At 48.2% G+C, this 20,858-nt stretch overlaps 1 protein-coding gene across 1 annotated transcript; it reads right to left on the reverse strand.

Annotated features, from left to right (window-relative positions):
* Nucleotides 1-1,570: 1,570 nt before the first annotated feature.
* On the reverse strand, nt 1,571-19,580 carry ARMC12 (armadillo repeat containing 12; the record flags this gene model as incomplete). The annotated part of the gene is made up of 7 exons (XM_084259264.1): nt 1,571-1,903; nt 4,126-4,197; nt 4,435-4,608; nt 13,827-13,961; nt 14,184-14,329; nt 15,032-15,269; nt 19,086-19,580. The coding sequence occupies 7 exons, from the start codon at nt 19,578-19,580 to the stop codon at nt 1,571-1,573; spliced, it is 1,593 nt and encodes a 530-aa protein (XP_084115390.1).
* Nucleotides 19,581-20,858: the final 1,278 nt, after the last annotated feature.

Below are 20,858 nucleotides of genomic sequence, written 5' to 3' on the forward strand. Positions count from 1 at the left end.
CATTCCTGAACATTCTATCATTAGTGCTATCACCAAATATTTTCAGTTTTTTCTTGGACACATATTCCCTGCTCATGTAGGCCTGTGACATGAAGTGAAAGTGGTGGGCATCGTTTCTGGTACAACTTTTAAGAGCCAATCATCACTGCCACGTACCCTTTTCCTTCTCTAGCAGCCATAGAAACATACTGAAGAGCCCTCAGCATGGATGCCTGAGAGAAGATAAAGTGGTACAGATGTCTGCCCCTGCGATGAGTATATAGTGTGAATAAGAAATCATCATCATTTTTAAGCTGCTGAGATTTGGAGGTTGTCTGTTACTGGGGCATAGCCTAGTCTGTCCTGGCCAATCCAATGTTATACTTTTCCAGTTGATTACCTTGACAGCAGTCCTCAAATCTGCCTTCTCCTTGGGCCTCCCTGGTGGTATAAGGGATTAAGAGAAAACGTATGAAGCTGTCTGCAGCCGCTGCAGCACAGGTTCAATCCCCAGCCAGGGGGCTACCCACATGGTGCAGCAGACCTCTCCTGAGCAGTGTATTTCAGTCAATCTGCCTGTTCTGCTCCCCACTCGGTCTCTGGTGAATCCTCTCACCCCCGCCCCACACCTCTAGCCTGTACCTCAGTTCTTGTATACATAAATAAATAAATCTTTAAAAATATCTGCCGGGCCTCCCCGGTGGCACAGCGGTTGAGCGCTGGGTTGTGAAGCTGCCCGCAGCCTCTGCAGCGCCGGTTCGACCCCCGGCGGCCAGGCGAGGGTCCCACATGGCATGCAGACCTCTCCTGCTGTGCCCACTGCTCCCCTCAGCAGTGTACTTCGGTCCTTCTGCCTGCTCTGCTCCCTGCTCTGGCTCTGGTGAATTCTCTCACCCTCCCGCGCGTCTGACTGTACCCAGTGCTTGTATAAATAAATAAATAAATCTTAAAAAAAAAACAAAGAGGGCCTCCCTGGTGGCGCAGCGGTTGAGTGCTGGGTTGCAAAGCTGCCGGCGGCCTCTGTGGCGCCGGTTCGATCCCTGGCTGCTCCCCGGCCACTGGAGGAGGGTCCCACATGGCACGCAGACTTCTCCTGCCGCCCGCGGCTCCCCTCAGCAGTGTACTTTGGTCCTTCTGTCTGTTCTGCTCCCCACTCTGGCTCTGCTGCTCCCCGCTCTGGCTCTGGTGAATTCTCTCACCCTCCCGCGCTTCTGACTGTACCCAGTGCATGTATAAACAAACAAACAAGCAAATAAATAAAACATGCCTCTATTAAAAAAAAAAAAAGAAAGAAAGAAAAGATAAATAAATAAATAAGTAAGTAAGCAAGTAAATAAATAAATAAATCTGCCTTCTCCTTGAAACTTTCTGAAAGCATCAGCTACATATCAAAACTTGAAAAGCAGCAAGAGAAGCGAGTCTGTCTCCTAAACAGGGAAGTGGGGGTGGATTTGGGGTGGTACGCGTATGCTTTGCCATGATCTGGAAAGGGGTAATGCTGGATGACATCTATATTCAGCTTTGGAAAGTCTTGGACAGACACTACCCCTCAAGTTTCTCTCCCATACTTATTTATTGGCTCTCCTTAATTTTATTCCCCATTATTAAAGTAGGAATGACTAGGCTGGCAGGAAGAAGGCCGGCATCCCACATCTGGAGGACACTGCAGGCTGACTATGACCTTGCACGCCTGGATCTGAACCTCCTCCTCAGGGTGGATAACCAAGGCGAGCAGCCGGTCTGCCAGTCGTGACTCATCTCCAAAGAGAGCTTCATGCAGAGACTGTTCATTGTAATGCCATTTCACGGCACGGTAATGAGGTGAATTCCGGCCCTCACTCAGCCGCTCAGCAAACACCAGTGCCTCGAACAGCAAACTCCCTGACTGTGTAGCCTGGAACAGGTTCAGAAAGTTGTCATGCACCTATGATGGGAATGGAGAGAAGGCAGGAGAAATCCAAGTTTAAAGTTCTTCCATCTTCCAATGGCATCAATTTCCCAATAGATCTAAGTTTTAGATCCAACTGTCCAGGAAATGTGCAGTTTTATTGTCACTATCATTCTCTAACACAACTGAACTGTAATCATAAGCATTAGTGATATGATTACAATATTGATCCTAGGAAGTTTATTGAGACAAACTTTAAGAGCTAGTATGTGGCTGATTTTTTTTTAAAGATTTGTTTATTTATGCATACAAGAAGGGGGTGTAAGCCAGAGGTGCACGGGCCAAGAGGATTAACCAGATAGAGTGGGGAGCAGAACAGGTAAATCCACTGAAATACACTGCTCAGGGGAGCAGCAGGCTAGGCAGGAGAGGTCTGCTGCGCCATGTGGTTTAGTTCCCTGGCTGGCTGGGGATCGAACTCGTGCTGTAGTGGCTGCCAATAGCTTGACAGTGCTGTGTCCTTAACCTCTATGCCACTAGGGAGGCCTTGTGATTTTTACAAATATTTTGTGTGCTTGAGAGAAAAGTGCATTTACTAGTTGTAAAGTGTTTGAGACATATCTAATGTTTCAGGTTTATTTGTTATTTATAGCTAATATTCCCTTTCAAGTTTTAGGTTTTTATCATTAATTGCTGAAAGGGTAGATAAAATCTTACAAATTTTCCACTGTGATGATAGATGTCGATTTTTCCTTATTCGTTCATGAGAAAAAGGAAATCTGGCCATTTGTGATCACATTAACAGATTTTGAGGGCATTATGCTTAGTGAAATAAGACAGACAGAGAATGACAAATACTGTATGTATCAGTTATATGTGGACTCTTAAAAAAAAAAGTCAAACTCGGGCCTCCCCGGTGGCACAGCGGTTGAGCGCTGGGTTGCAAAGCTGCCCGCAGCCTCTGCAGCGCCGGTTGAATTTCCGGCTGCTCCCCGGCTACCGGAGGAGGGTCCCACATGGCACGCAGACCTCTCCTGCGCCCACTGCTCCCCTCAACAGTGTACCTCGGTCCTTCTGCCTGTTCTGTTCCCTGCTCTGGCTCTGGTGAATTCTCTCACCCTCCAGCGCTTCTGACTGTACCCAGTGCTTGTATAAATAAATAAATAAAAATCTTTAAAAAAAAAAAAAGTCAAACTGATAGAGAACACGAGAATGTTGGCAGGGTTGGGGTATGGGATGGGCAAATAGAGAAGCTGGTAAAAGGATACAGATTTTCAGCTATAAGATGAACAGTGTGAAATTTGAAGATGTAATGTAAAACATGGGAACTATAGTTGATAACAATGTGTTATATAATTAAAATTTACAAAGCGGGCCTGGTGGTACAAGGGGTTAAGTCTCAGCACAATGAAGTTATTGGCAGCCACTGCAGCACAAGTTCAATCACCGGCCAGGGAGCTGCGCACATGGCGCAGCAGACCTCTCCTCACTCACCTGCTGCTCCCCTCAGCAGTGTATTTCTGTGGATTTGTCTGTTCTGCTCCCCTCTCTGTCTCTGGTGAATCTTCTCACCCCCCGCAACCCCTGGCCTGCACCCCAGCTCTTGTGTGCATAAATAAATCTTTCAAAAATTTTTTCAATTTATGAAGACAGTAGAACTTAAATGTTCTCATAAAAACAGTAAGTATGTGAGGTGACAGATGGGTAAAGTAAATAGATCATGGAAATCCTTTTAGATGTATATGTATGTCAAATCACCACAATGTACATTTTAATATCTCACACTTTAATATCTAACAAGTTTATCTGCCAATTATACCTTAATAAAAACAGAAAAAACAATTGTTTTCCTTCTAAGTCCATCAAGTTCTGCCATATATATTTTGAGATTATGCTAGTAGGTGCCTATGTTTACAGTTGCTTTATCTGATCCAGTAATTATTATGTAGTGATCCTATCGACTTCAAATAATAAGTTTTGTTATAAGTAATTTTCTCTAATAATAAAATACATTAACTTTTGTCACCTGTGTTCCTCTCAGAGTTCATAAAATCCCTCAAAAGATTCTCCTCCCAACAAAATAGATCCTCATCCTCATTCTAAGCAGAGAACAGAAGAGGAGATGGTTTTCAATGTATCTCATGTAGAATCAGGAAGAGGAACAAGTCGCTATCATTAAGGCTAAGTCGGTCTGGAGAATTCATGATTCTTTCTTCCCCGGCTGGCATCCATCAGCCCCTTTCTAGTCCCTTTCTCACCTGGCAGTTGAGAATATCATAGAGAAGGTCTTGTTTCTGTGCCAGGTAGCTCAGCAGTCGTATAGCTTGCACCTGAGTAAAGAAAACAGCATAATAAGTAATAATAACTAATTTTGCCTAATATTAAAATACCTATATTAACTTTTGTCACTGAATAAAGAAAAGAGTAAAACATAAGAAGGCAGATGAGTCTAGGCCCAAGCAGGGAAGACACAAGTCGCTGCTTCTCCCTCTAAGTCCCGCACCACGGCTGGTCAGGAGGCAGGGTCTGGGCCGTGGTCCTCAGGCCCCTGTGCCAGGATATAGCACCTGCGCCAGGATATAGTCTGACTGCAGGATCTCCATCAAGGCAGGCATCACCCGCCGCAGCTGTGGATGCACATAATCAGGCAGTGGGAGGCTGTTGAGGAGTCTGAGGCCTGCGACGTGCAGCTCTGAGTCCCAGATGGTGGAGACCAGTTCCAGCACCTTGATGCTGTGCTCCTGGTGGGGGAGAAAAGGAGAATCTGCTTCCATATGGTGATCCCCAACACAATCCCAGCTTCTGCAATGATGATGGCCTGGTCAAACCCAAAAGGCAATTTCCTCTTATTTGAACTGTAAACATTATTTGACCTAGTTGTCCACTCCTACTTCCTTGAAATTCTTTTTTCTTTTCTTTTTTTTTTTAAGATTTATTTATTTATGCATACAAGAACTGGGGTACAGGCCAGAGATGCAGGGGGTTGAGAGGATTCACCAGAGACGGAGTGGGGAACAGAACAGGCAGACTGACAAATACACTGCTGAGGGGAGCAGTGGGCGAGACAGGAGAGGTCTGGAGAGCCATGCGGGTAGCTCCCTGGCCAGCTGGGGATCGAACTCGAGCTGCAGAGGATGCAGATAGCTTCATAGTGTTGTGTTTAACCCCTTGCACCACCAGGGAGGCCCCTCTTTCCTTGTTCTTTTGCCCAGGCTCCTCTCCTCTAATTTCATCACTATTTGGTGACACTGCCTAGACGCACAGTGTAACACAAGATCTATATACTGATGACTATCCAATGTCTGTCTCAGTCCAGACCTCTCCCTGAACTCCACTCTCATATTCCAGTCTCATATTCCACAGTGGAAATGGAGGCCAAACAGACCCCTCAGAGTTAACATGCTCTGCTCCCCAAACCTGCTTACTCCACAGCCCTCCCTGTTTCAGCCTTCCTGTCACTCAAGCCGAACATCCGCAGTCTTCCGAGACTTTCTTTCCCACATATGCTTTTTCTGATCTCTGTTGGCCCTGCCTTCAAAATCTATCAACAATCAACCCACTTCTCATCACCCTTACTTCTATCAACTTCTACCACCCTATTCCAAAACACCATCATCTCTCACCTGGATTTTTGTAATCTCCTGTCTCCCTGTTTATGTCCCTGCCCCCGTTCCCTATTTGCAGAACAGATGAATTGTCAGACGTGTCACTCCTCTGCTCCAGAGTCCCTAGTTCACTTCGGGTAGACTGAAATCCTTACAGTGGCTTAAAAGGTCTGATGGATCTGCTTTCCCACTGTAGGGTAAGCAAAAAGTGTCAGGCTTTTCTGCCCTCTCACCATTAGATTAAATGCATGCCTGACAGCAGGTATTTGGAGGAGGGTGTGGGCATGCATAGGTGGGCGCACCTGAGCCAAGAGACTGGGCATATAAGGCCAGGACGCCAGAGGAACAGAAAGAGCAGAAGGAGAACAAGCAAGAGATGGGAACAGAACCAGCAGAGACCACGAGAGAACGCCAGAGAGCCCAGAAAGAGTGAAGATTTGCCGGGGGCTGGGAGGCCTGCCAGCCTCCTGCCACTTCCCTCCTCCAAGCCCCCCACTCACCTCCCGCACCGGCACCCCTGCCTGATGTGTACTTGGTAAAATCCCTATAAAAGCCTGAAAAAGCCTCCGAGGGCTCCAGGACTCTCCTTTACCCGTCTGCATTGGTTCATAGAGATCCTGACTGTGCCTCCTGCCCCTACACCCACCTACCCTTGTTATTTCTGACTTCACCTATTCTGCTTTGTTCCCATGGTTCTCATCACAGTGGCCTCGTAACTGTTTCTTGAACTTGCTAGGGGCACACCTATCTTAGGGTTTTTACCATCTGTTCCCTCTGCTTTGAATACTTTCCCTCCAGATATTCATAGCCCACTCTCTTACCTCCAAGAATGCTTTAATGGCGCCTCAGTGAGGCCGTCCATGACCACCCTCCTTTAAGACTACACCACCACTTCCACCCCAGCCTTCTTTACCCTGCATCTTTATTTTTCTCCATCACTCTGTCATATGGAACACATTTTGTTTCTTTAAACAGTTTTAATTCTAAATAATTATAAATTCACAGAAAGTTGCAAAAATAGTACAGAGAGGCATGAGCTCTTCACCCAGTGGTTACAAAAAGGGCCTCCCTGGTGGTGTAGGGGTTTGAGCTCAGCGCTGTGAAGATGTCTGCAGCCTCTGCAGCGCAGGTTCCATTCCCAGCTGGCCAGGGAGATACCCACATGGCGCAGCAGACCTCTCCTTTCTCGCCTGCTGTTCCCCTCAGCAGTGTTTTTGGTCGTCTGTCTGTTCTGCTCCCCACTCCATCTCTGTTGAATCCTCTCACTCTCCCGCACCTCTGGCCTGTACCCCAGTTCTTGTATAAATAAATAAATAAATTTTTAAAAACAATCAAAACTAGGAAACTGATATGGGTGGCTACAATGTGTATATAGTTCTGTGTCATCTTACCACGAGGGTAGATTCTGTAACCACCACTACTATAACAGATTATTCCATCAGAATAATCTGATCTAAACTAAAATTAGCAGTGATACCAAATGCTGGTAAAGATATAGAGAAACTAGATCTCTCATATGGGTACAATGTATATATAGTTCTGTGTCATCTTACCATGAGGGCAGATTCTACAAAGGTCTCCCTCATGGACTCCTTCATAGTTACACATACCCCTCTCCAGCAAGACCAGCCCTAACTACTGGCCCCCATTAATCTGCTTTCCAGCTCTAGAATTTGTCACTTGGAGAATGGAACCATACTGCCTGTTGTCCTTGAGATTCATCCAAAATTATTGTGCATATTAATATTTCATTCTTTGTTTATTACTGAGTAGTATTCCATGGTGGGGGGTACCACAGTTCACTTAAATGTTCATCTAATGAGAGACATTTTGGTTTCCAGTTTTGGGCTATTATAAAGCTGCTATGAGCAATTGTGTATAGGTTCTTATGTATATGAAGTTTTCATTTCTCTAGGACAAATGTCCAGGAATGTGATTGCTGGTTTGTATGGTAAACCTATAGCTAGTTTTTTTTCTTTAAAGATTTATTTATGCATACAAGAGCTGGAGTACAAACCAGAGGCGTGGGGGGTGAGAGGATTCACCAGAGACAGAGTGGGGAACAGAACAGGCAGATCGACTGAAATGCAGTGCTGAGGGGAGCAGCGGGCGAGACAGGAGAGGTCTGCTGTACCATGTGGGTCGCTCCCTGGCAGGGGATCGAACTTGTGCTACAGTTGCTGTGGAGAGCTTCGTAGTGCTGCGTCTTAACCCCTTGAGCCACCAGGGTCGGCCTGACTAGTTTTTTAAAAACTGCCAAACTATTTTCCATTTCACATTCTTATCAGCAACATATGAGAAATCTAGTTTCTCTATATCTTTACCAGCATTTGGTATCACTGCTAATTTTAGTTTAGATCATTTAGTGTAGATCATTTCATTATGGTCTTAATTTGCATTTCCCTGATGGCTAGTGAGTTTAGACAGCTTTTTCATGTGCTGTTGGCAATCTGTAAGTCCCCTTCAGTGAAATATTTCTTCATTCCTTTTGCCCATATTCTAATTGGATCATTGTTTTAAACATTGAGCTTTGAGAATTCCTTATTTAATCTCAATATAAGTCCTTTGCCAGATATGAGGTTTGCAAATATTTTCTCACAGTCTGGCCTTTCATCCTCTTAACAGGGGTTTTCACAAAGCAAGTGTTTTGAATTTTCAGAGTCCAATTTACCAATTTTTTAAAAAAGATTTATTTATTTATTTATTTATACAAACACTGGGTATAGTCAGAAGCGCGGGAGGGTGAGAGAATTCACCAGAGCCAGAACAGGGAACAGAACAGGCACACTGACGAAATACACTGCTGAGGGGAGCAGCGGGCGAGACAGGAGAGGTCTGCTTCACCATGGGATTCTCGCCGGCCGGCCGGGATCGAACCGGCACTGCTGAGGCTGCAGACAGCTTCACAGCACAGCGCTCAACCGCCTGTGCCACCAGGGAAGGCCCTCTTTGACCCGTCCTTATTTTTCTCCTTAGCATTTGTCACATGGCACACACTAAAGATTTTACTAATTTGTAAATTTCCTGCCTCACCCTGTTAGAATATAAATTCCTCTTGGACAAGGATCTTTCCTGATCTGTTCACTGCTATCTCCCATGCACAAAGTAGGTACTCATATACATTTTTTAATGACTAAAAGGATCTTGGCTTCTGAACGCAAGATGCTTGGACAGAGAGATATTACTAAAGATAGATAAACCTTACAAGCTATAACTTTTTGAGACACATAAGAGGAGGCAAGAATCCTGGAGTGAGCACAACAGCATTCCCATTAAACCCTGCTCCTCTTGTCTCTGTTTACTAAGACCTAAAGGACAGCTAGGAGTTAGCAAGTCTGGGGCAAGGTTTCAGGCAGAGGGGACAGTAGGTACAAGGGCCAGGAAATGAGAGAACATGACACAAACGGTGTAAATAGCTGGGTCTGGGCCAAGAGGTGGAACTGGTCATACAGTTTATGCTTAGAGCCTGGAGGACAACCAAACAGAGGGGTGATGGGACTAGATCCCACTGGAGAAAGTGGTCCAACTTAGGGAAAGGGGGGAAGCTCCATTTTTTTTTGCACATGCTGGGTTAGAGAGCCTCTACACAGTTCATATGGAACTGCTGGCCATGAGTCTAAGGTCAGGGACAGAGACCATGAGAGCACATATAGATGGAAACCAGGCCAGGGAGTGACTGCTTTCATATAATAAGAGAACAGGTCCTCAGGATATAGACATTGGGAAAGAGGGAACAGTGATGCCCATGTCACCTGCTTTGGAATTTCCTGGGGACCTATGAAAAACTAATTTCCCCTGTTGAACTGGACTGTGGGTGCAGAGCCCTGAAATCTATTTTTTTAAAGATTTATTTATTTATGCATATAAGAACAGGCCAGAATTGTTGGGGGTGAAAGGATTCACCAGAGACAGAGTGGGGAGCAGAACAGGCGGATCTACTGAAATACACTGCTGAAGGGAGCAGCAGGCAAGACAGGAGAGGTCTGCTGCGCCATGTGGGTGTCTCCCTGGCCAGGGCCAGGCTATCATGGTGGGCCTCACAGTGATAGCGCTGAGACTTAACCCCTAGGCCACCAGGGAGGCCCTCCCCTAGGAATTTTTTTTTTTTTAAAGATTTATTTATTTATGCTTACAAGAGCTGGGGTATAGGCCAGAGGTGTGGGGGGCGGGGGGGGGGGCAGTGAGGGGGTTCACCAGAGACAGAGTGGGGAACAGAACAGGTAGACTGACTGAAATACAGTGCTGAGGGGAGCAGTGGACATGACAGGAGAGGTCTGCTGTGCCATGTGGGTTGCTCCCTGACCGGCTGGGTATTGAACTCATGCTGCAGAGGCTGTAGATTGCTTCATAGTGCGGTGCTTAGCCCCTTGTGCCACCAGGGAGGCCCCCCCCCAGGAAATTTTGATGCAAAAAAATATAAGTGTGAAAAACACAAAGTGTTGAGGAGGTAATAAGGCAACAGGAAAATGCATGCTATTTTGGTGAGAGGCTTATAAATTGATACAACCCTTCTTGAAAAGTAAAGCATCCCTGTTAACCCAACCGTTTTATTCCTACATACACAACCTGGAGAAGCTCTCCCATGTCCACAAGAGAAATGTATGCAAAATGCTCATGGCACAATATAGGAACTAGAAACAATACAAATGCCTCCCCATGGGTAAATGGATAAATAAAATTGTATAATATTCACAAACTGGAATGCCATACATTAATGAAAAAGAGGAAACAGAGTTAACCATATTCTATAGGCGAAGTTGAGGGTTAAAGGCAAACTGACTACTAACCACATAATACCATACATAAAACTACTAACATTCCAAACTATATTTTACCTATTCATTTATGGCCTTTCTTTCCCTGTTAAGACATGTAAAGATACAGGCAAAGAAAATGAAGGCATTGATGAACAAATACAGAAAAATGATTGCCTCTGGTGGTATTGGTCGTGTTTTGTTTCTTTTTTTATTTAAATATTTTTTTAAATTTTTTAAAGATTTATTTATTTATTCATTCATTCATTCATTCATTTATACAAGCACTGGGTACAGTCAGAAGCACGGGAGGGTGAGAGAATTCACCAGAGCCAGAGCGGGGAGCAGAGCAGGCAGAAGAACCGAAGTACACTGCTGAGGGGAGCAGCTGGGAGCAGGAGAGGTCTGCGCGCCATGTGGGACCCTCCTCCGGAGGCTGGGGAGCAGCCCGGGGATCGAACCAGCACTGCAGAGGTTGCAGGCAGATTCGCAACCCAGCGCTCAACCGCTGCGCCACCAGGGAGGCCCTAAATATTTTATTTTATATAATTCTTACATCTTTTTTCATCTTTGCACAATGTATGAATTTTCATTTTGGTTATATTCCCCATACAATTGCACACCCCCCTTATTTTGACTCTAGTCCTTCCTTTCCCTACCCTTTCCCCCCAATCCCATAGTGTGTCTCTGGTTTATAGTTGCTTGTTGATTTTGATTTTTACTTTGTATTGATTAGTCTTTTTCCTGGTCTCTTATTTAGGTTTTCTAAATTTCTGCTATGAGTGAGACCATCCGGTGTTTTTCTTTTTCTTTCTGACTTACTTCGCTGAGCATGATCCCTTCTAGCTCCATCCATGTTGCTGCAAACTGCATGTGTTTATCTTTTTGACTGCTGAGTAATATTTCTTAACCTGGATTCTGGTTGTGGGTGTTTTGTTTATTTGTTCATTCTACTGCACACATTTACAATGTTTGCATTTTTTTTTAAAAATCCTTTTTTTTTTTTTATAGAGGCATGTTATTTATTTATTTGTTTGTTTTGTTTATACATGCCCTGGGTACAGTCAGAAGCGCGGGAGGGTGAGAGAATTCACCAGAGCCAGAGCGGGGAGCAGAGCAGGCAGAAGGACCGAAGTACACTGCTGAGGGGAGCAGCGGGCGGCAGGAGAGGTCTGCGCGCCATGTGGGACCCTCCTCCAGTGGCCGGGGAGCAGCCGGGGATCGAACCGGCGCTGCAGAGGCCGCGGGCAGCTTCGCAACCCAGCGCTCAACCGCTGCGCCACCAGGGAGGCCCTGTTTGCAATTTTTAATATTTATTTATAATTAGGAATAAATTGACCATTTGCTAAAGGAAGAATTGGAGGTCCAAGAAGAGGATTTTTTTGTTTGTTTGTTTTTCTTTTTAAGTACAAGGGAATGGGTAGTGTACTGAATAGGGAGGTCATCTTAGACAGAAAGGCTAGTCAAGGAGAGAGGCCCTCAGGAAGGGGATGGGATCCAGGACTTAGACTGACATTAACCACAAGCAGGAAGAAAGCCATTTTTTATTCATGGTACCAGCAGGAAAGCAGGTCAAGATGTGTGTGGATCTCCAAGAGGAAACGCAAATGGCCAACAGGCACATGAAAAAATGTTCAACATCACTTATAATCAGGGAAATGCAAATCAAAACCACAATGCGGTATCACCTTACACCTCTAAGAATGGCACATATGAAAAAAACTAGCAACAGTAAATGTTGGTGAGGATGTGGTGAAAAACTGGTCCAACCGCTATGGAAAGCTGTATGGAGGATCCTCAGACTACTAAAAAATATGACCCAGCAATTCCACTCCTAGGGATATACCCAAAGAACACAAAAACACTAATTCAAAAGAATATCTATACCCCTATGTTTACTGCAGCACTATTTAAAATAGGTAAGACTTGCAAACAACCTAAATGCCCAAAAATAGATGATCTGATCAAGAAGATGTGGTGTATATATACAGTGGAATACTACTCAGCAATCAAAAAGATAAACTCATGCCATTTGCAGCAACCATGGATGGAGCCAGAAGGGATTATGCTCAGTGAAATAAGCCAGAAGGAAAAAGAAAAATAGCAGATGGTTTCACTTACAGGAGGAATATAGGGGAACCAAATAAGGAATTAGGGGGAAAGTAATAACAATAAAGAACATAACAAAACAAAACAAAAATAGACAGCTATAAATCAGAGAAATTCTGCAGGGGAGGAGGAGGGTGAGGGATCAAAACGAGGGAGGGAAGTGCCCAAGGGACTATGGTGATGGTGCACAGGTGAATTAGTGGTAGAAATTCTATGGGTACTACACCTGAGAAAAGAAAGCAAACATTGTAAAAAAAAAAAAAAAAAAAAAAGAAAGAAAGAAAAGAAAAATGATGTAAAATATATATAAATTTAAAAAAATTAAAAAGATATCATGCTTAATTAAAAAAAAAAAAGATGTGTATGCAAACAGGTAAGCCTGGGGGCCTAATAGGAGCAAGTTGGGAGAACTGACATTTGCTGGCTTCTGTTTCCTCATAATCAAGAATAGCCCACTCACCAGCTATAACAACACAGCATGGGGAGTATGATGCGATAATAAATATTATCGCATAATATTTGGTGTTGTCCCTGGTTCCACGTACAGAGTTCCTGAAATCCTTGGAATTTCCTGACAGGAGTGTCTCTTGTTATTTATAACAAAACCCTTATTATCACTCCTGACTTTATGTTAATAAGGTGACTCATGGAGCCCCCAGATAACTTCAGGATGAGGCTTGGTGACCAGAAAAGGCCACATCATGATTAGAGGGATGGATCTTTCAGTGCTACCCTTGAAATCTGGGGAAAAGAGAGGAGCTGGAGATTGAGCTCCAATCAATCACCATTGGTCAAAGAATAATCAATTATGTCTACATAATAAAACCTCCATAGAAACTCCTAAATAACAGTTTGGAGAACTTGTGGGTTGGCAAACACCTATAGTTGCAAGGAGGTGACAAAGCCAGAGAGGGCATGGAGGTTCTGCACACCTTCTCCCATACCTTGCCCTAAACACCTCTTATTCCATTTGGCTGCTCCTAGGTTATATGCTTTATAATAAACTGGCAAACACAAGTGTTTTCCTGAGTTCTGGAAGTTGTTCTTAGGGAATATCAAACCTGAGGAGAGCATTGTGGGAACCCTGGACTTTACAGCTGGTTGGTCAGAAGCACTGAGACTTGTGACTGGCATGTGAAATGGGGGGCAGTCCTGTGGGACTGAGTCCTTTTCCTGTGGGGTCTGTGCTAATTCCAGTTAGAGAGTCTCAGCATTAATTGAACTGCAGGATACCCAGTTGCTGTCAGAGAGTTAGTTGGTGTCAAAGAACCTTAGGGGGCTTTCTAGGAGTAATCAGATTTATCCCTAGTACCCTACTTCAGTTTCAGCCTGAAATTTAAAGACTTTTATGACCTCACTGGGAATATGGCACCATTTGCCCACTTACGCCCAAGGAAGACCATTTCTGGGTTGCAAATTTCAGGAACATGAGCAACTAAGCCTATTAAAGAACCCATGGACTACAGACAACCCGCGTGCCCCTCGGCTCACCTGGATTTTGAGCCTGAATTTTCGGATGCCAGAGAAAGCTTTAAGTGTGTTCAGAGCTTGGATTTTGACACTGTTGTCCCTGTCATCCAGCATTTCGCCCACCAACCTGATGTCATCAGTAGAACAAGCAGAGGCCTAGAGTGTGCCGAGAGAGACGAAAGAGGCAGAAGAAGCGGGTGTCCAGGGTCCACTGCCCCCCTACGTCACCAAGGCCCCTGACGGCCCCTCCCCACCATCAGCCAGAGAGACAGGTCGCAGGACACAGTCTGGCCAGGCAAGAGGGCAGAGGTCAGGGATAGCCCCTAGAGGCTAAGCTGGCTGGGGGGTGGAGAGGACCTCCTGCTTCCCTTCCCTCACCTCTGCCTCCAGCAAGTACACACAGCGGGTGATACTGTGCAGGATCATGCTCTTGGCGAACTCGTCCTGTTTGCACTCCAAAGAGTTGAGGAGCCTCCGGATCTCACCTGAGTCCCGCCCATGTCGCTCCCGCTCGATCGCCAGGCCTAGACAACCACCCCGGGCAAGCTCAGGATGTGGACTCAGAAGTGATAAAAGAATAGGGCTGGGAAACTGAGGAGAGGGACCTAGGGACAAGCCTGAGTTGCCTTTTCTGAGAAGTCTTGCTGTAGGCAGGACCACCATATACAGTAGAACAGAGTGTGCACCATACAAGGACACCACAACTAATGTTGTACTGTACATACTATAAACATTTACTACAACATATTTCTGGCATATGACTGTAATATGTCATATTTCATCATAACTGGTTTATGGCAAGGAGATTCCAACAGATAGCAATAAAAATTTTGCACAAGGGTAACATATTCTACTTTGCATAAATGTGCCATATGGACTAGTGAAAGCTCTGGGCATGCATGTCCCCCCATTTTCCCTTGGGGGGAACCACTAATGCTATTTCCAAGCAGTGCCATCCTGGGAGCTAGCGTGAATGCAGAATTTGAAGACCCGTCAGATGAGCTCTGAGCATCCACCTGAGTGTTATCCACCACCCAGGGATCCTGAGCGCACATCTCCAGCAACGACTTCTCTGGGGAACTGCAGAGTAAGTTTGCAGGGTGGGTTTAAGGAAGACGGAGAAGAGAAAAGAGGAAGAGGATCACCTTTGGGCCCTCCCACACTGGATGACTCAGAAGCGGGTACCTCCTGGGACAGAGCCCTCTCCCTAGGGCCCGGACACTCACGGGCGATGCAGATGGGCGAGTTGGTGCAGAGGGGCGGCTGGCATCTTATACCAGCCCTGATGGCCTTGTAGAGTAGATAGATGGCCCCAGCGCCCGTGGCCAGGCTCACTATAGTTTTGCGGATGTCCAGTTGCTTCACACACTGGGGGACGTTCACGCCCATGTCTTCAGTGCCACCTTGTGCCTGGGTGGGAGCGAGGCCCGAGGCACCTGGCAGGGGCCTTCCGGAACCAGAACCCTGTTAGGGCCAGGCACCCGGGCACCAGAATCGGAACCCAGGCAACAAAGGAAACTGGGGAAATAGTAGATGGAGGGGGGTGGTCGGGAATTGGGGCAGTCAGGGCTCCTCAGAGAACAGAAGGTTCAGCTTCAGAGACTGCAGGAAACGCTCAGGATTCTAGGGGAATACAAAGTCAAAGGGCAGGCAGGAAGGCCCTCTCTCCCTTTTCTTTTAGGGAGACCAGGTTAGTGGGGGCTCCAGGGCTGTCTTTCTCCATTAGAGGGCAGCAGAGGCCACATTTCGGGACTGGGCCTTTTAGAGGTTCCTGGGAGGGTGTCTGGGGTGTGTGAACAGTGGCAGCTCTGTTCCCTCACTTCCTTCCCAACCTTGATCTCTTGACCATAGATCCATTGCTAGGCCTACGGTGTTTCCGCTCAGCCTCCCCTTCCATGGGAGAATGAAATGGAGAGAAGTTCCTTGTAAAGTGTTGCAGTCGTGAGGTAAATCCATTATCTTATGCAAGTTCCCCTATGACAGATATTTACCTGACTGACCAAAAGTTCTGAGAGCAAGTGAATTTGCATCTGCAACATCCAGCACAGAGTCCTGCACTTAGTAGGTACTCAAGTCATGTTCTGTCATTCATCCAGGGCAGAACAATGAGAATCCGGATACAAAGGCCCCAGGCCCATTAAACAGTGAGTCACTGGTGGAGTAAGGGATCTGCCTTTGCCTGGGTCTCCAGTTCTGCATTTGTAACCAGAGGGGATCCAGATTTACCATTCTAAAACTCCAGGATTAATTTTGGGTGGGTCTGTGCCCCTAAACCATGAAGGTCCTAAATCTGATAGGACCCCCCCATACCCCAGCCATGTTGGTCCACATGAAACCTGTTTGTAGTAGTAATTCTATTATAGTCAGCACCGGGGGGCTCCATGTACTGGGCACTGTTCCAAGCACTTAATACTCACAAGCATCCCCAAGGTGGTATTATTCCCATTTTAAAGGTGAGGAAAATGAGGTGTAAAGATCACAGAACTGAGTCTATTACTGAACTGATTTTGTTTTTTTTTTTTTTTAAATGATTTACTTTTTTTTTTTTTTTTTTTTTATAGAGGCATGCTTTATTTATTTGTTTGCTGGTTTGTTTGTTTGTTTTGTTTATACATGCATTGGGTACAGTCAGAAGCACGGGAGGGTGAGAGAATTCACCAGAGCCAGAGCGGGGAGCAGAGCAGGCAGAAGGACCGAAGTACACTGCTGAGGGGAGCAGCGGGCGGCAGGAGAGGTCTGCACGCCATGTGGGACCCTCGCCCGGTGGCCGGGGAGCAGCCGGGGATCGAACCGGCGCCGCAGAGGCCGCGCGCAGTTTCGCAACCCAGCGCTCAACCGCTGCGCCACCAGGGAGGCCCATGACTGAACTGATTTTGAACCTGGCAGTCGGGCTACAGCCTCACTCCTTCACTAAACTAAACGCACCTAACATGATGGGAGCATCAGCCTTCGAGGCAAAAAGTTGGTAACCGCAGCGGAGAAAGCAGATACAGGGCAGCTGGTATCCTTTTTGTCTTGGTGAGGGCCAGACAGAAACCCGGGGCCATCTGTGTGTCTAGAATCTCAGCTTTGTCGCTAGCCCGTGGTCCAGGTCTAATTTGACAGGAAAAAAGTAAACAAAGCCAAGTTTCCACAGAGAGTTGCAGTTATGTTCCCTAAGAACATTCCATTATCTATTATCTACCATCTATTATCGCCATCATTTCATAAAAGCAAGTGGGTTTTAATTCTCAAGAACAACTGAACCAAAAACAGTCATTCCCGAGAAAGGACAACAATAGACATTCCTCTGTCTTAATGTTTTCCTTTTCGTTGTGCTGTGGACTGGTGAAAATGTCACATTGGGGAAGAATGCTTCTAATCCCTCTGAATCATTGAGGAGGGAAACAAGAAATGACATTTAAGTGTAGCAAGAAGGAGTTAGGTTAGAGCCAAGAAAGAACTCTCCTTTGGAGGGCTTTAAAGAACCAAGTGAGGATTGATTGCAGAATCACTCCAGGGGCTGGAAAGGCCCGTAGCTCTGAGTCCTAAAACAGAGAAGGGCACGGATCTTGTTCTGAAAACTCCAGCCTCAGATTCACCGGGGGAGCCTTGGAGCCTAAAACAGTCCCCATTAGACATCTATTTCCTGCCCAGAATTCATGGGACATGATGGGTGGTCCCATAGCAGTGGGGAGTCTTCTGAGGGTTTCTATTCATCCCTCATTGAAGGAGGTCCAAGGAGTTACACACCGTGGGACTTAGTAGAGTATTAGGAATGGCCCTCGAAGAGAGGTAGAAGTGAAGAAAGGAAGAGAAGGACCACTTAGGAGTGACGCCCTCAACCTGGGGTTGAAGGCTGTGAGTGGACAGGGGATGCTCTTTTCCTGTTGCCCCACCTCCTTCAACCCCTGGTGCAGCCCAGGAGCTCAAAGTCAGGTGAAATCTGCAATTTCGCTCAGTGCTGCCTTGGGAGCTGAGCCTGGCTTGGGGCTTCCAGCCCCGCTGTTCTGTGAGGCCAGGGGGTGTGGAGATACTGCTGGGAGAAAAAGAAAAGGGAGGAGAAGGAAAAGATCTGATCTCACCTCCCCATCCTAGCAGTGGAAATGATAGCCTCCAAAGTTGGGTTCTCTTCTCCCAAGAGGAGGCCTCATGCCTCATGTGGAAGGGGGTGAGCACACAGATTGAGTGTCTCAGTGAGGCCTGAAAGGCACATTATTCATCTCCCTCCTTTCCACTTACTCTCTACACCTCCCACCCATCTTCAGGCAAATCCACCACAATTCCTCTAAGTATCTGACTGCCCTGAGCAACTTGGGAGCCCTCTTTGTGGGCCCCACAAATACCACAGGCAGGAGCCCTACCCACCCGGCCTCTCCCCCATTTTCGTGAGGTACTTTGTTTCTAAAAACCATCCTCTAGCTAATGAAACTCTAAGACCGCCCCCTATTCTCTTTCCCAGAGCTCTAGCAATCAGTCTTCAGCCTAGTTAGAGCTAAGGCTCAAGCACCGTGGGGGGCCTCCTGGGCCCTACAGGCCACTGCCGAGGGTGACCCCGGCCGGCGCCCGTCGCTTAGGGGAAGCTAGAGGATCGTTAGCCTGCTCTGTACCTAAAGGAAGAAGCCGCACGAGTCCGACCCGCCGGGGCAAATTCCATAATCCCTGTCTGTTTCCTTCTCCAGACACCCGACCCTTAATACCTACCTACTGGCGGGAAGAGCCGCGGTCGCGACTGAGTGAGAAAGTGTGTGTGGGGACTCGGCGGGGACGCTCAACACGTGCGAGCTTCCTCCGCGGAACGCCAGACGCCGAGGGGTGGAAGACTGGGGTCCCGCCGGAGACCCCACACTCCCCAAGACCGTCTCCTCCCTAGCGGCGTCCACCCCGGCCCCGGGACGCGACTGCGGGGCGTGCCGTGGCTCGTTACCCCGCGAAGGCACGGGGACGGCCAGAAGCGCCGCGGCGAAGGCCCGGGGAGCGCGCCCCCAGAGGAGAGCCGGGCGGCCGCGGAGGGGGCGGGCGGAGGCCGCGCCTTTCCCCACCCCGGGCCTCCCCCCATCTCGCCCGCCCGCCCTCCCCGGACTCCCTCCCCCCCCGCGCGCATCCGGCGGCGGGCACAGGATGTTCTTTCGCTCCCGCTCCCCCACCCCGCCCCCGCTCTCACTTTCCCTTCGCTCCCCTCCCCCATTCCCGCCGCGCCCGGCGCCGGCACCTTGTTTAACTCCTTCTGTTCCGCGCGCCGGGGCGCCAGGCGCCCCGGGGTCCCTCTCTCCCCGCCCACCCCCCAGGGCGCGGAGCGGCCCGCGCGCCGTCGGGGAAGGGGCGGGCCCGGACGCTCGGGGTCCTCCGGCCCGGCCGTCCGGGGCGCAGGGGTGAAGCGGGCTTCCAGGGCGAGACGCTCCCGACCCCGCCTGCCCACCGGTGCGCGGAGGGTGCGCGCGCCCGGGCGAGCCACGCGGGGCCCGGGTGGGCGTAGACGGCGCCGAGCCCGGCGGGGAGCTGGCGGGGTCGAGAACCCCAACTTCGTCCGCCCGCCGGGTAGGGACGAGCAGGGGCCCGGGACTCCCCGAGAGGATGGCGAGAGGTCACGCCCCTCGCGTGCACGTCACCGTTTCCACGGCGACCGGGGGCGGGGACGCGGGCTGGAGACGAGACCTTCGAGAAAGGAGGTTGCCGCCGGCTTTGGGACCCGGGTGGGGGTGGGGAGGCGGCGGGGGCGGGCTTTTTAATCTGCTCGTCCTGTCTCGCAGATGCTCTAGGAAGCCCGGGGAAGGAGCGCTCCGTTCGTTGGTTCATTCAATGATCGTTCCCTGAGCGTGGGCCGTGCCCCGCGACGTGCTGAGATGCTGGTGCGCCCGGGCGCACGATCCGAGCCCAGCCCTCGCCGTCGCTGTGAGTTGTGGTAGGGTGGCCACGCGTCCCGGCTTACGTGTGTGGAACCGGTGAATGACTGAGTGTCCCTTTTCCTGCTTAAAAGCGCCCCTGTATGGGAGGTGCTTCCCCCCCCCGCCCCCCAATTCAGGGAAGGCGCCACCCGCGCCGGGAAGAAAGACAAGCTATTGTCTGCTCACTGTGCAACAGGCGCGTTCTTGGCACTTTGTATGCACTGGAGTCTTTGCCCTGCGCTCTGCACAGTATCACTAGCGCCTTCTGCCGATGGAGAAACTGACTCGAGAGGTTAAGAGACTTCCCCAAGAGCCAACAGCTAAATCTTGGAACCGGCGTCCACACCCAGGTCTGTGGATTCCAGTGTCCCAGTGCCCTATCTTACGTTTCCTTTTCAAAATAAACTGATGATTGTAAATAGAAAATAAAGCCACTGCCTCCGAGATGGAGTTTATAATCAGTCTAAGGAGTTGAAAATACTACCAGACAATGCAATTTAGAAAAAAAAAAAATTTGAAGGTGGCCATAAGGCTCAAAAGGAAGTCGATGGCAAATGATCAAAGTGAGGTGGAGATTATCAGAGCCTTCCTGCAGGAGATGTATTCTGAGCTGGATTATGCGGTGGTGATGGGGCCAGGATCACCGGTGGTGTGTGTGTCTGTGTCTGTGTGATGTGGTGCCAAGAAAAAGAACAATCTAAGGGCATCAGACCAGGACCCAGAGCTCGGCAGACTGGATGGCCAGTGGATCCCTCTGTAACCCCCAAAGCCACTGGTTGCGCTCACTCTCCTTTCTGCCTCCTACCCCCTCAGTGGTTTTCTTACTGGGGCAAAGGCTCCCAGGAGGCAGCTGTACTCATTCCACCCTTCCTTCAAGGACTTCACAATTAGTATTTGACACAAACCTCCTGCTGTTAACTTGGATGTCAGCTTCTCCTTTCTCCACCCCTCTGTGAGATTTTGGGAAATGAAAACTAGTGGCCCCTCAAAACAAGAAGTCCACTGAGTGAGCCTCAGGAAGCCAATAAGCTTGATGGGAATGAGACCAAGTTGGGAGACAGATCTGGAAGGAAGAGAAAGGAGTTCCACCAAATGCATCTGTCACTTACGGAACACGTGCTGCCTTCCTGGTATGCACCCAGCCCTAGGCGTGCTCTGTGGTCCGAGTCTGTGAATTAATCCGGGTGCC

The sequence above is a fragment of the Talpa europaea genome (genome assembly GCF_964194135.1).
Source record: "Talpa europaea genome assembly, chromosome: 2".
Lineage (NCBI taxonomy): Eukaryota > Metazoa > Chordata > Mammalia > Eulipotyphla > Talpidae > Talpa > Talpa europaea.